Raw genomic sequence first — 15,120 nt, 5'->3', positions numbered from 1 at the left:
GAAGATATGTCATGTTTATCAATAAACAGATCTAACTCTTAAAGTTGGCCGACGAAACCTCTCTACTCCAACGTAATCAATGTAACCAAACGTTCTTTCTTTAATATATAATCGACGAATTAGCCCTCAACTCAGCGCAGAATTCTTCCTTTCCTTTTACTTAAAATAATAGGTTACATATATGTGGACAATTGGATGTCAAGAGAATTGAAATCAAGAATTAACCGCCGTGCCATTTCCATAACATAACAACAAACGTTTTTGCCGATCATTTCTAGTACGTTTCACTCAGGATAAGTGAAAAGACGCTTGCAGCTAAAATCTCCTCGTTAAGAAAAAGAAACCACTTTGCCCTGTGGGGATCTAATCTGGGAGACAGCCTCCATTTGCATTGTTCTCGTTTGTTGAATTAAACAAATTTCGTATTTCCAGTTTTTCTTTGGCTCGCTTTCCTTGCTTCCACGAATTATATTTTCAAGATCATGAAACAATCTATACAAGTCATAAATTGTTGCTCTTTTATAATTGTATTCTCCTTTGGGTAAATACAGTACCTTTTCATCACATTTCTTCAAGGAGTAAATCCTATTCCAGAGTAGGAATACAACTACTCAGAAACATATGGACTTCTCCGTAAAATAAATAAAATTTAGCCTTGTACGTCACTCATACAACCTACGGATGAAAAATCCGTTCCCTTATTGTCTTTGCTGCAAACAAAAATAAACCGACGAATCTTCAAGCCGATAGCAAGATTAAAAGGTACCTCTATGTGTACTTGGAATTTTTTTACTTAATTAATTATTCAGTACCACACATTTTTCCGATTATATATTAAGTTACTTGGAACATCTTTTAAACATTACGCATATATATTTTATGTAAGCATGTTGTGTTTTTAACTTAAAATGAAATTGTGATCAAATTGACAATGATGAGTCGGCCAAGAATTCAAACACAAATGTGAATAAACTACATAAATTTGTGAAACTCTCTGGTGCCAATCAGTTTCCCTTCGTTTGTTTTCTTTTCTAGTTCTTTAACGCTAGCTGCACTGCTTGATATGTTCAGCTGGAAAGGAAGATTATTAAAGTACTATTTTATGGAAAAATAAAAGCTATTAAATAATTAACTACTAAAATGTAAGGGAGAGCCCTCCATAATCGAGAGTATAATTATTTTTGTATTTGGCCTTCATCACTCGAGTAAATTGAGACAGCTGAGACAATTTTGGATTTTCGATTCCACAGTCCCCAAAGTGACTCCGGATTTTTTTTTTTTTAAATCTCACACAAATAAAACTCATTTCCGTTCGTTAGCGGGATTCCGGATTCCTTGAGCTTAATTCTGGATTCCAAGCTCAGGATTCCTGATTCCACGAGCAAAATTTCCCGCAATCCGGATTTCCTTACCTGAAGCGAATCTTTTAATAATCTTTTAAAATATTTTGTGAGCTAGAAATACGTGTCTCGCAAACACTAGTAAAACTCGGAATGCCCGCACTTAAAATAGATGGATACAAATCGGCGAACATATTCTTCTCATTATCGGCTCCTGATTTTTTTAGAGACGCACGTTCCGAATAAAAGGTACAACTAATAAGGAGTGATACATCTCAGTTGCCTCAGTGGTTCCTGGAACGTGGTAAAGACTGTTTTATCGATGGCCTAATCATTAGTGATAGTAAAACAAAATAACCAAAATAATTCATTTTTCCCGACGATATCATCGGTCTTCAATTGGAGGTCTAAATAGGTTTACTGTTAGATTTTTTTGGGCATTTTTATTAACTAAATATAAATGTCACTGATCGCCACAATAATATAAACAAGTAGACAGCAAACTCCTTGCTCAAAAATTGACTATCAAAGTGCAAATTTTAACAGAAGTACACGAGTGAAAAATTATTCCGTGTTTTAAAGATAGCTTTGAGACTAAAACTTTAAAACAGTTTCCTTTTTTGGCTTTTTCTCACTCCAAATTAATGTTACTTAAGACATCCCCATCTAGTCCCTTTCAAGTCAATGCAGTTTTTTTCCTTGATCTGAGTTCCTAGACATCCGGGTGTGCTGCCAACCGCTGTCAACAGTCAATTAAAGAAAAGGCGCATGTAACTTGTGCCATTCAGCAATAGGTTTGTGTGGAGACAGAACGACCGCTGTCCAGTGCTTCACTTCCGTCTGCAAAGGCGCGTCCATCGCAAGTCTCACTTGTCCAACAAGCTCGTAACCGCGAATGAAGTCATGTTGGTACACGGTGAATTGAACACCGAAGTTGTCCAGTGTGAAAGAACTGTTCGTGGCAACCTCAAAGCTGAATTCTTCGTTTATAGTCTGGGTCTTCCTTTTGGCTTTGACTTGACGTTGTTGGAGAATTTCATTCTTATATGTAAGTTCCACGGTGATAGAGGGACCTTGAAAAGTAAGAGAGATCTGAATAGGTTAATCAGAGGGATAACCGTTAGAAGCTTTATCTTTTCGTGGTTGTAAGGAAAGCAAGCAACCTATTTCTTTTGAGCTTTCGTTTGACAAGGGTTACACGTCAAATCATGGTATAATAGAAGTGCAGCCATTAAATATCCACAGCGATAGAGCCGGGCGATTGCCCGTATGACCAAGAAATGTGCAGCAGTAACAGAGGGAGAGAATGTTATTAATAAAGTTCTCATTTAAATGATTAAAAAATTTTACAGCGAATCGGTTTGTACGAGCCATGTGCCAAAACAACTCCGCCTAGAAAGGGAGAAATACTTGAAGACTAGGAATGTTAGTAGCATTGGTGGTATTAAACCAAAGCTTTGGGAGTGCAGGCGAGCACGTGAAAACGCTCCTGCTCCAACGCTTTGCTTTTCGTAAGTTTCACTTAATAGAGGCTCCAAACGCGCGAGATCAGATTGCGTTCTATGTATTCCATTAGTTCTTAGTGGAATTCCGCGAATGCGGTTGTGAAGCGAATGCGGGCTACATACATGCCGCGCATGCGTAATAGCAACGTGAAGATTAGGACTGCGAGCTGCTCTGGTCGCCCTCAATAATTTAAATTGAAGGGTGTAAGACGTGGCAAGTTATTTACTTTTTACAGATTTTGGAAGATCCTTAAGCTTCGTAATGAAGACCTTAATGTGCGACGAGGTGGCCTCGTGACAAACAGTTACCATCAGTTCTCCGGCGCACTGAAAGCAAAAAGAAAAATGCATCAATTTATTTAGAAAGGTTCATGGATCGTACTTCAAGATTACTGACTAGCATGTTGAGAAAGTGGAATCACAATGTCGCTCCCTGAATTCATTAACGTCTGGACTTGGCTAGTGTAGAATGAAAACTCCTTTAATAAAAGTTTAAAAAAAAATCTTTGAAATTTTGAAGACAATCACTTTGCTGGTGAAGACTGTGTGAGATAATGGAAAGCGTCTTTGCATTTTAAATCAAAGATACCTTATGAAAAGAACTTTTTATACAATTTATCTTTTGATGAAGACCAGACATTGCAATGTTCGTTGAGCTATAAGTATAGTCTCTTATAACATGTGAAGAAAAATATTCATCACACATTAAAAATATGAAAAAAAACTGTGATCCCGTCCGCTTACAAAGCTGTGACACCTCTCAAGAATTCAAGAAATAGGAATTTTTTTCTCAGCTGATTTAAGTAGATTGCCGTCTAAAACATTTTTTTAGCGTCAGATAAATCGTTGTTGCTTAAACGTATTCCACCCAAAGTTTATTTCCGTAGGCATGTTAATGCTAAATGCCTGTTGGAGTAGCGACGTTTACGAGTTTTGAAGCGTATTTCCAACCTATACTCACCTGTCCTTTCCCAGCTTTCTCAACTAATTCTCGACATAGGGGTTCTCCGCGCATGACATCTTCATCGCATAAAGCCACCGCTGTTTCGCCAATCGGCTCGCATCGGGAGACGCTCACACGATTCAAAATTTTGATCTTCAAATTTGCCTGCTGTAATTCAGAAAAATAAACACTCTCGAAAATAAACTTTTCATCAAATATCGGGTTGCAGGTCTTCTTATAAATCTTACTCTGATGCCGCAGATGTTTCGACGGCGTCTTGAGAGAAATGCGCGCGAAGGAATCCAACAATTGACTACGTTTGATTGGTAGGCCTGTGGCGTTAACCAAATGTACCTCCAGGGCGTGTTTATCTTTCACGTAGTTCACCTTGAAATTCACATTTCCGCGTTTTTCAGGAGTGCGAGATACTTTCCTGGTTGGTTTTCCCTTGGGTGTTTCTTCATTTACTCGTGGTCGCTTTAATCTGGATCGTGGTGCTTTTGTATCAACGGTAGACACAACTGAACTCATCATATGTGGGGTGTGGTCAGGCCCTTCGCTAATCAGCGACTCACGTGATAAACTCTTTGTACTGTCCGAACTAAGGCGGCGACGAAATGGAATTCGTTTGATACTTCCCACCCCGGGACGCTGTGAAAAAGAAGAACCATCAAAAGAGGTCTTTTTCTTCCTCTTTACACCTAAGGATTCTGTCAATAAAGAGACATAAATTAAAAAAATATTTTACGAAGAAATAATCTTGTTTGAATTACGAGATTTTTCTAATTTTATTTTTTAAGAAAACGCTTTTTATGTTCAGTGCCTGTTATCAAAAGAGAGTCTAACCGGTATTTTACTAAGGGTGGATCCAGTAATTTTTTGGTGAAAGTAGTAAACTGGGGCTAGCCTAGCACCTACAACTGAGCGTACTTTATAGCTTATCACTTAAGCCTTTCTGATGGTTGCACGTTATGTTCTTGTAACTAAGCTCTGGATCAGGTTTCTTGGTGGGTAAAAAAGGCGTATAACGTGTCTGATAAACATCACGAAAAAATCGGCGAGGGACGCAAGCAGAGCGGAGAACTGGGGAGGCAACATTGTCCCCAGTGCTTGCCGGGAAGAGGAAAAAGGAGGCGCCTCTTTTAGCGCCTTTATCCTTCTCAGTAACCCGATTTTTAGTTCGCCTCTTTCTTTGCGCTCGCCGCCCCGTTATTTCGGTTATCCGCGCCTTTTCCCCACGAACGAGCCTGATCCCAGGCTATAGAAACTTGACCTTTACTACTTAGCAAATTCAAACTAGATAGACATCACTGTTCTAGTCTTACCACTTTTACAACTATCACTGTCATCAAAAAACAAAGACTCCCCTCTTGTTCCGGTTTCTGTTGGCTTCTTCAACTTCCGACTGTATTTGTCCAGGATACTTGAAGCGGTGTCTAATCTCAGAAGAGGAGGATGTACAACTTTCTTCTCCTTAACCGAGAAGACAAAGAAGAGAAAAAAAAAACGTTCCTGAAGTTTGCAACTTAGACATACCGAACTCAATTCGTTACACTATTTATCTATACCCGAAGAGATTTCTGAGTTGGAACAAGCTCCGGTTGTTCAAACGATGGATAGCGATGTCCACGGAAAGATCATTATCCAGCGTTTAAGTAGTAGGGTTGTTCAACTGATTGCGTTATCCACTTTTTGTAAAACTGGGGCCTTAACTTTGACATGCAAACTTGAAAATCACCCTTTTGATATGACCTTTTTTACAAGATGGCAGCCAAGAACTTTGTGTTAAACAAACGATTGTAGACAAATATGAATGAAAATGTGGATAAGCCCAATTCTGTTTTGAGGTTGTGATCAGCGCGTTTCCCTCCCCCCTCCCCAGCTTCCACCCACCCACTGGTAAGGATGGCTCATTTGCGTGAACCTATGACACCATTATCAGGGGTATTTCTTGGTGTTTCGGAAACCATGCATTGTTGGTTTGCTTATGAGTTATGTGTGGTGTGGGTATTGCTCAGTGTCTGTTCAATCTTTGCACCACAGGCCAATCCAAAGCTAGTGTGGGAACCTGTAACCGGTGTTTAACTTGATAATAGTCATATTATGGTAATTGACAGGTGTCAAAAAAGGGTATCCGCTGACCAGTGTCGCATGACCTTATCGCGGGCTCAGGGGCCAACTCATCGAGGTCGCGTGGTTTTTGGAGTTTAAGTATAGATTAGTGGCCTTTTCAAAAGTTTAAAGTCCATTGTCTGTGGTAAATTTAAAATGCATAAACGGAAGACTCGGAAGCTTCGCTTTTAGCTCTGGATAAATCTAAATATACATGTATTATTGCGCAATTTGATGACTGCAACCGTCTGCAACACCTTGCAAAAAGCTACCATTGAAAGGGTATTTCACACCTTTTCGTCAGCCTGACTGGTTTTCTGATTGAAATTAATATCTTCGCTTGATGTTCCGCTTACAAAGGCACTTGCAGGACCCTCAATTTCATTTTCTTCCTCTTCCAGTTGATCTTGAATCAAGAGAGGGACAAAGTCAACTGGCTGTGAGGATAAGACCAACTGTTGAACAGTTCCATCGGCGGTCGAACTCGACTGCTGCTTCTTCTTTCTACTTTGTCTTTTCCAGTTCAAGTAGCACTTGACCAAGAATACTGCTAACACAGCGCTAAGGACTGCGGCTCCTACACCAACTGATATCACGAGGGCTAAAGTTCCTGGTAACAAGAAATGAAATAGGAAAAGAAACAATTAGGGAATCGATAACCCACAACTTGCTGCATCTTCCACTTAGTGCACTCATACCCTGGCTCCAGAGGTCTCGAAATGCCTGAGATGACATGAACCGTGCTCACGATTATATGAGGAATTAAATGAAAAGCATAACCCTGTGGCACCCTGTTCCCTCTATTCTGGCCCTTTCTACTAATTACGTAAAGGATGCTGCTTAATTTGTTGGGCAGGAAAGGAAATACTGAGCCAGAAGAAAGCAGGAAGAAAAGTTCAAACCACGACAACCGCAGTCTCTTGTATCCATCGCAATACTACCATTGGCCGGCTCTATTTTCGCTATCTTTTCTGCTTGCCACCATTTCAGGCCCCTGCAGTCAACGTGTCATCTTCACAGCGAGGATCGAGGAAAATTGGAACTTCCTCCCAAAAGCCTTTGCGTTGCAACTACGTATCTTGACGAGGATGATCACAGTTGTGTGGTTTGTAGAGACAATCGTTGACCTTAGGAAGTTCAATCTATCAGAACTGTCTAGATGGGAACATTTCCAGTTATCGCGGCGTATGATGATTGGCCGACAAAACCCGGAAACAGAAGTCATAATCAGGAATAATAGCTCCCGACCTGCAAGTGCATGATCTCACGCCGATTTTCTTGCTCAGATTACGTGTTTTGAAATGGTAGACATCGTGCATGTTTTGATTTTGCTGATTTTCTTCAGAGGCCAAGTCTGCAGACCGGTTATAAATGTCCTGTCTCGACTCTCCATCCCTTTGGAACGATGGTATTTCTTTCTTTTCTTTTTTTTTCTTTTTTTATCATGCCTTTTGATTGTTTTGGCATCAAAGGAGTGTTACGGAAATTTAGTTATCTTAGTACAATGTAACTTGATCAAGCACGGTAACAAGGACTTTGGCTAAGTTTTCTGTTCCGCTGAAGCTAAAAAGAGATCACAGGTCACAAAATACATGTCGCAAGAGCTGAAACGATATGAGAAACCGCACAGTAAAACTTGGCTATCTGACGGGTTATAACATGCTTAGACTACCCTTAAAATAGTGGTTTAGAGAAGTAAATGAAAACATTACGAGATTCTTGGTTCCCTCTTTCGCTTTATCTACACTGTCCTTCCTTTGTAATTCAGTCCCACCTCGTTTCTCTCTATTTATGTTTACGGATCGATTTCATCATGCATTTTCTTGAACATGTCTAAACTCTGTGATAAGTAAAAAAACCACGATTGTTTCTCTTAGCCTGTGAGCTCTCTCTTTCTGCAATCTTCTTGCTTCCCTGCCTGTGAAAGGGGGAGGGGGGTGGGGATCGGGGGGTAAGGGAGGTCAAGCCCAGGGATCGCCTAAACAGCTTTTTCCTCGGAGGCTACAGGTTTTCTCTAAGTCTCCAAAATCAATGGGCAAATCAAATTCTTTTCTTATATCTCCAGCGCTATTCAATCAGGGTCACCGAACGTCTGTTTCCTCCTAAATACATTGAAACACTTTTTAGGCTGTCCAGAGTACTTTTAGATCACTACAAATGCATTTTAAGCGGCGCTGTAAAGTTTGGAACTGTTCGGTCATCCTAGGGTAACTTGAGTCTTTTCGAAATTACAAGGGCTTCATTATTATTTTCCCGAAAATTTTAGATGCTATTTAAAGCTTTATGAAGGTTAGCATTTTTCTGATTCCTCTCTCCATCAAATGTTTGAATCCGAAAATTTTAAGTTTCCTTTTTTTTTTCGAAATATAACTTAAACTGGGGAGTGAAATGTGAAAAATTAAATTTCAGAAAATCGTAGGGAATTTATCAGGTAAGCTTCGAAATTCGTACATGAATTGAATGGTCATTTAGAAATTTTTAGCCGTCCTCAAGCTATAGAATATTCTACGTAATCTTTGCTTCTTCGAACAGATACTTTTCAGAAAACAGTCGTTGGGTGCCCCTGTATTATAACAAAGCGTTATTCAAACAATCTTCTCACAGCATCTGTATCAAGAGGATTCATTCTTCATCATATCCTTGCAAGTGCTCAAAAATCGATTGAATAGGAATTTAAAATTGAATTTTGGGTTTATCAATCCTATCACTCCTTATGGCCTCATGACCAAATTCTACAAAAAAAATTTAATTTTTTTTCAGTTCCTAAAAACAAAATGAACAATGTGAAATTACTAAAAGAAAGGTCTTATTCAAAATAGTCACGCCAAAGGACAGAGGGGTGAGATTCAAGAAAAAGGATTTAAGCATATGAATCACGAAAAAACCAACTGACTACAGACGAGATAACTTTAATTTAACGAAATGCTGTCTCGTAAGCTCTCCTTTAGAGCTTTAAAATTGAGAAAGGGAACGTTTTCTTTGCAGTAGAAAGTCTCTAAGACCTGTGCCGGTCGGTTCTTCTTCAAACAATGGTGTTTGGGAAAGAAATCAACCAAAATTTCCTCGAGTCTGTGTTTACATGAAGATGAGGATTGTTTGTTTAAGTTTATTTACATGCCGTTTTGCTTAAACTGGTTCACCGGTCACGAAAACAACGTGACTGAGCTCTTAAAACAACCTTTCTTGGTAGGTTTGAAAAACAAGTGAAGATTTCAGCTTCCTTGTTTTCTAGAAGTATCGTTAAAGTGGTAAGTGAGAGGAATGAATAAACAAAAAATGTTAAATGATCTTCGAGTGTCAGAACAGTGTTTCAGACACATTAAAGGAGTCATTACAGTTTCTCGGCTGTGTAACAGCCTAATGTTGACTATTACGGTAGACTCCAAGTTATTAGAAATAACATATGGGTCTAAGCGTGTAAAAATGGCTCTACACTCAAAAAGAATTTCCAATCATTTTCTTCGTCGGTGGACCAATCAACAGTTGTGGTATTTGAATATCGGACATATCGATCAAATATGCGTGTTACTTGTAGAATATAGACTGAAGTTGTGATAGGGAAGCAGTCGGTATTTCTAGTGTCCAACGAGGTTTTACTTTTAGTGTATATTTATCGTATCCGCTAGAAATGAAGTTACAAAATTTTGGCGGGCTTATGATCCTCAAAATCACATAGAAAGGTCGTTTATTATAAGAATGATCCAATATGACCTTTTATGATCTAGCGTTTTTCAACGGAATCTCATTTTTTGAGAGCTTCAAACCTCCCCACCTAACATAGGAGTGAAAAAAATAACAAAGAAGTTGCAAGTGGGTTATATAATTATTAAAACGCTAAAACTATTTGTTAGCAACCTGAAATTTAAGAAATCGGGTTAATCCTTACTACTTGTTCATCAAATTAGACACCGCTCCTGGTTAAAATCAAAATTGTAATTACTACTGGAAAAACGTGTATCGCAAAATACCTTTCATTTTAAAGCGGTTTTGTAATCCTTCCACAACTGTCTAACCAAGGTGCCGATAAACATTTCGCGTTGTTACCAAACTGGACATTCGTGCCGTTCTCCTTTAACGGGGCAAAGGTATTGTTCTCTGAAAGAGAAACGGTCACCGTCTCGAGCTTGGAGTTTCTCCCTTTCTCGATCTCGTAAGACACTTCTACTGCTGCAATGTCAGATTCCCCAAACATGCACGGACGGTTACAAATGATAAGAGGCCTTCGTCGTTCAGCGTCTTCACTGTTTTATCAGTCCGTCCATACCGCTTTGAGTATGCATGACTACTCGGTTCATACGACTACTTGTCAACTGTCATCTAAATATTGCTCTGCAAATTTCCGTTTAAGCTAAAAGGCTCCAGTTACAGGGCGTAAGAAGAATGTCAAACGCGTGGATTCGCTCAGAAATAACCTCGACCTTTCTTTCAGCACTTCAGGAATAGGTTGTTTATTTTAGGGAGATCCCGGGGAGATCTTTGTGTTCTTCAAATTAAAACAAGATATACTGATATATTTATGACTGGGATACCAAGATCAGGACATGTTCATGTTGCCAAACAGATGGAAAACAAAATACAATGCACACCGAAAACAAGCAAGTTAGCACGTCTGTAGCGACATAACAGACCACTATAACACAGTCCTAGTCGTAGTTAGTTCCGGAAGTCAGTAACACAATTAAATTTATGATTTGACAATTATTAAGAAACAGAACTTTTCCAAACTTATTCAAATCCCTCATTAAAAATGTTAAGTATGTTAACTTAAAAATAATGAAGCAACTGATAGAAAAAATGTGTTTATTTCCAGTTTACTCAGACTCTGACAAGTGTCTCTTGCAAAGCGATTTAATCATTCAGTGAAGTGAGGAATCTTTAGAACCTGCACAGACTGGGCATTTTGCTGTATTGTGCAATTTTATCTTCAAACTTATTCTGTGGAAGTTACGAGGCCGTGCCATATGTTGAGAAAGAGGGCCAGTGATTAGAAATTAAACGAATAAATAATCAAATTTTCATTTATGAAATATTGAGCCATGAAAAAAAAACTTCATCCACAGACTCGACGGCTATAAAACTACCCAAAATGAAGTTTCGAGAATTGACTGTGGGACTGGAAAGGTTTTGAGCGAGCTAGATCATAGAATCAAATTACAGATTTTTAAGAGTACTTGAGTATGAGATGTTTGTTGGTTTTCCGGTTTGTTTAATTTGACTGCTAAAATAGTTAAGGAAATTTTTCTTTTGATCTTGTTTGCTGATCGCAAAAGAATATTTGCCCCACTTCCCCAGTAAATAAAAGACCAAAAATAATCTTCACTACAATTCAGCACTGTATGCTGTTATAGAATCCTTGCTAGCAGGGTATACGTATTTTCTCTCCGTAATATCTTTCCGCTTAAGATATAAGGAAATAAAGATTGCAGCTGTTGTGCATCTTCTTTGGCATTCTTCAGGATAAGTACAGTTAAGCGTGACCTCCATTCTCCAGAAAAGAAGAAAAAACAAAGACGGCTATAATTTTTTTGTTATCAGGGATCGCAAAAGCTCTTTCCAAAATAAATACCAGCACACACACGTGTATCAGTTCAGATTAAATGTCCAAATAGGGTTCTACATGGGGGCAGATACAAGCATTATCCGTGACATGTTGATTTTATTAATAATCAATCAAATTTAAAATATGAAGAGATCGCGAACACGACCTGACAACGTCATTAGCTGTCTTATCTGACTGAATCGTACGTTTTCAATCACGACTCCGTTGAGATAAAAATGTACTTACGATTATTAAAATGATACTCAATAATGATCTTTAGCTATATATTAATTTACACGTGCAGAGCAATATACAAAAATTAAGAGAATGAAGAAAGTTTGCACATGCGATAAACAATGGTCCATGATTGGCCACATGTTTCAGGGTCTTAGTGAATTGGAACCAGCGTTAAGAAAGCATGAGAAAAAAGAGAGTACTTTTCTTTTCGCTTATTCCCACTAGGGCCAATTATAAGGATTAGAATTCAATAGCATACGCCACAAAACACAAAACCATTGAAACCTCTTTATATCTCCTGGTGGCGCTTTCAGTTTTGGCGCCAAAACGTCAGTTAAATGTAGACCTGGCATAGCGAGATACTGAAGAGGGTTTTCGTTGTCGTTTCAGTGCTCAAATTTGCTTAGTCATGCACGGCGTTTTCCCAGGCTTCACTTCGGTCCACGTGACCAGAGACGTATTGTTTACGTAGAATAGCGAGGCCTATTGACTAGGCAACACAGCACCCATGCCACAGCTCACGCGAATTTTATACTCTCGTACTCAGGTTTTCCGTCAATCTAATCGTGTAGGCCAATGTGTCTCCACCCCCTTTTGTTAGGACTGTATCTACCTGAACCGAATGTCTCTCAACACAACCAAAACTAATTCAATCTCTACCTTCAAAATGCAATATAACGACTCTACATGTAGAGAAACACAGTTCCAGCTGGAAGTGCATCGGTCCAAATTGATTATAGATCTATTGAACAAGTGGACTTTGCCAAATTTCTTAACGTAGTTCTTTTAGACAATGGCCTATCGTAGGAGCACCACATATCGCCTCTGCTTCTCTCACTCATCGTACCAAACCTTACCTTAATTTCAACTCTTCTTTACGATTTTATAACTCGGTTCACAACTAATTTATTTATTGTTCTGGGCCGAGTTGTTCAAAGCTGGGTTAAGATAACCCAGGGTTAGTGGGAGATTTGAATTCAGATTTGAAGGCTTAAAAAGCATTTCAGTTTTAATTCTTTTTGTCTACAAGTTGATGATTGGAAGCTCTAAAAATAACAGAGGAAATTATCCGAGAAAATGCTTTTGAACACAAGAAAAAAAAGCCCGGGTTAAATTTAACCCCAGGTTAGGCGCTAATCGGCCTTCAAACAACTGGGCCCCTGCTGTCTGGGGTTGCTGCCACCATCTCCTGTTACGACTCCTTCGTCTCCAGAAGCGTGCTGGGCATATATATCAGCCAGCTGCAGCCATTTATTCCGGCGACTTCTCTTAGGCGTCTATTTCCTTATCCTCACTAGAATTACATCCCGGCCTGTATTTTTTTTTTGTTAATATTTTATCAAAGAATTACTTAAGTTTACATACAAAATAAAAGTAAGGGGAGAAAAAAAGATAAAAAGAAAATCACGCTTACATATTACTGTGACAATTAGCCTGAGAAAACAGACGACATTTCGCGACGCTACAGGTGGTTTCCCCGCGAAGACGTTTTTTCGCGGGGAAACCACCAGTAGCGTCGCGAGATGTCGTTTGTTTTCTCAGGCTACCCGACGATAAGTACAAAATAAATAGCCTGCCTAGCTGGCGGGATAAGTGTGGGAGTGCTGTATTGTTTCGACGGCGGAGCCGGGACTGGGGTGGGTATACAAGTCAATTTGAAGTCAATTAGGATTTTCCCTCGCGGCGAAGCCGTTCATTTCTCATGGCAGCTCCGCCGCCAAAAAAGTTTCCCGGGCACAAGAATCCCGCCAGCTACGCAGGCTTCAAAATCAAACACACACAAAAGCTAATACAGCAATACAGTGTCCCCGTTTATAACCTTCTATACACTCACTCATGACACTCACTACACTTTAAACTTAACACAAACAATCGGAAAATAATCTTAACATCACTTATTGGAAACGACGTTAATTAATTTTTCCTACTTTTTAAAGCGATTGTCTAATTTTTCTCTTTTCCCAGGAATCTAGAGTTCGATATTATAAATACGCCTTTGATACGCCTTGTCCTGGATATGAAACCCTGAAGAGAAGAAATAGAATTCTAGCATTTCTGAGAATAAATATTAAACTTACCCAAAAGCAAAATGTGATTAAACGAGAGAAAATCTTCTCCAACAGCGAACTTACCAAAAATGACATCTTCTTCTGTAATGTTTTCAGCAAAGATTTCATAAACTGGCAGCCCTCGTTTCAGGACAAGACACGCTTCCAATGAAAAATCGGATGATACTTTACAGGAAAAGTCGAGAGTAAATGCTCGATGGATTCAACTTCAGTTTGGCAGAGAGGACAGGTTGGCGAATCAGCCACGCCAAAAAGAAACAGTTTATCGTTTGTAAAGATTATACAGTTGAAAATTTTGAACTGAAATTCCCGTTTTTGATCTCGGCTTATTGTAAACTTTCTGACTCTTCTTTTCACCTAACGTACTCTGAATTTGAGTGCTTCCAAATGCCTCAAAAATAGATTTAACCCCCCCCCCCCCCCGCCTCTGTAGTTCACGTGGACCTTTGGATCGTCTTAAATTCTTTCTTTATGATCTTATGGTGCCCGTCGGTGCCTGAAAAAAGAAACCTCGTCCCCAGGGTCTCCTCGTTTTCCAATATGGCGGCGACATGAAAGAAGACCCCTTCTCTAAATCTCCTCTAGCCGTCAATTACAGGAATGGCTCCGAGCCTTTTAAGATCTTTTAAAAGAAGCCATATTGGAAAACGAGAGGACCCTGGCGGACGAGGCTGTGATAAGCGCACAGTGGACGACTGTCAGAAAACTGCTGATAAACTTTTCGTAATGATCTTAGTTCCGACCTGTGGGGTTTCTACCGCTTCCTCTTTGCCAACATCCAAATCTCTTTAAAAATCTTCCCCTCTCTCCCTTAAGTCTAAAAGAAGTAGTCTGTTTTTCTTACTCCTCCTAACATCAACTGAACATTTTCTTGGAAGATCTATTGTGTTACAATTACCACTCTTCCATTACTTGTAACTGTTTTTCGTATTGCCAACCACCCCTCCATTGTTATTTTTTTATATACATATTTGAAATTTTTGTCCACCAACTTATACATTCAAATTACGTGCTTTCGAAAATATTCATTATCCTATATTTATTTTGAATTTTGTTATTTTGAGGCACAATATCATGATTGTATTTTAAGTTTATATTATATTTACTTCAATATTTTGCTTTTTTTCCTCTATTTTTGTATCTTCCCTCTTTAATGTCTTAAGGTCCTAATTATGTTTTAAGCGAAAATTCATGAAAAAACTAAGAAAACGTACAGTTAAAAGCAATAAAAAACTGAGCTGAAAGTTAAAGAATAAAAAACAATTCCGCATGAAATATTAACATTAACATTATAAACAAGTTTTACATTAAATTACTACTTTGTACTGATTTTAAAAAGAGCCTGTTGATAAAATTGTTTTTAAAGCACTGGGTG

The 15,120-nt window shown here is 38.8% G+C and overlaps 1 protein-coding gene across 1 annotated transcript; it reads right to left on the bottom strand.

The window, feature by feature from the left end:
* Positions 1-495: 495 nt before the first annotated feature.
* On the bottom strand, positions 496-10,216 carry LOC140936603 (synaptotagmin 1-like). Its single transcript, XM_073386101.1, has 6 exons — positions 9,869-10,216; positions 6,194-6,510; positions 5,114-5,261; positions 3,807-4,498; positions 3,073-3,172; positions 496-2,413 (listed from the first exon to the last, which is right to left on the bottom strand). The coding sequence occupies exons 1-6, from the start codon at positions 9,873-9,875 to the stop codon at positions 2,094-2,096; spliced, it is 1,584 nt and encodes a 527-aa protein (XP_073242202.1). The 5' UTR covers positions 9,876-10,216; the 3' UTR covers positions 496-2,093.
* Positions 10,217-15,120: the final 4,904 nt, after the last annotated feature.

Source organism: Porites lutea, chromosome 5 (assembly GCF_958299795.1).
Source record: "Porites lutea chromosome 5, jaPorLute2.1, whole genome shotgun sequence".
Lineage (NCBI taxonomy): Eukaryota > Metazoa > Cnidaria > Anthozoa > Scleractinia > Poritidae > Porites > Porites lutea.
Note: the sequence above shows the minus strand (reverse complement) of the source record. Positions and strands in the feature narration are given on the sequence as shown.

What these genes read in the sequence shown, in the direction of transcription:
- LOC140936603 (XM_073386101.1), bottom strand. An exon ending in CCAGTCAGGCTGACGAAAAG is followed by an intron (nt 5,262 to 6,193) that starts GTGTGAAATACC and finishes TTCTCGGTTAAG; the next exon opens with GAGAAGAAAGTTGTACATCC. An exon ending in AGAAAGCTGGGAAAGGACAG is followed by an intron (nt 3,173 to 3,806) that starts GTGAGTATAGGT and finishes TTTTGCTTTCAG; the next exon opens with TGCGCCGGAGAACTGATGGT.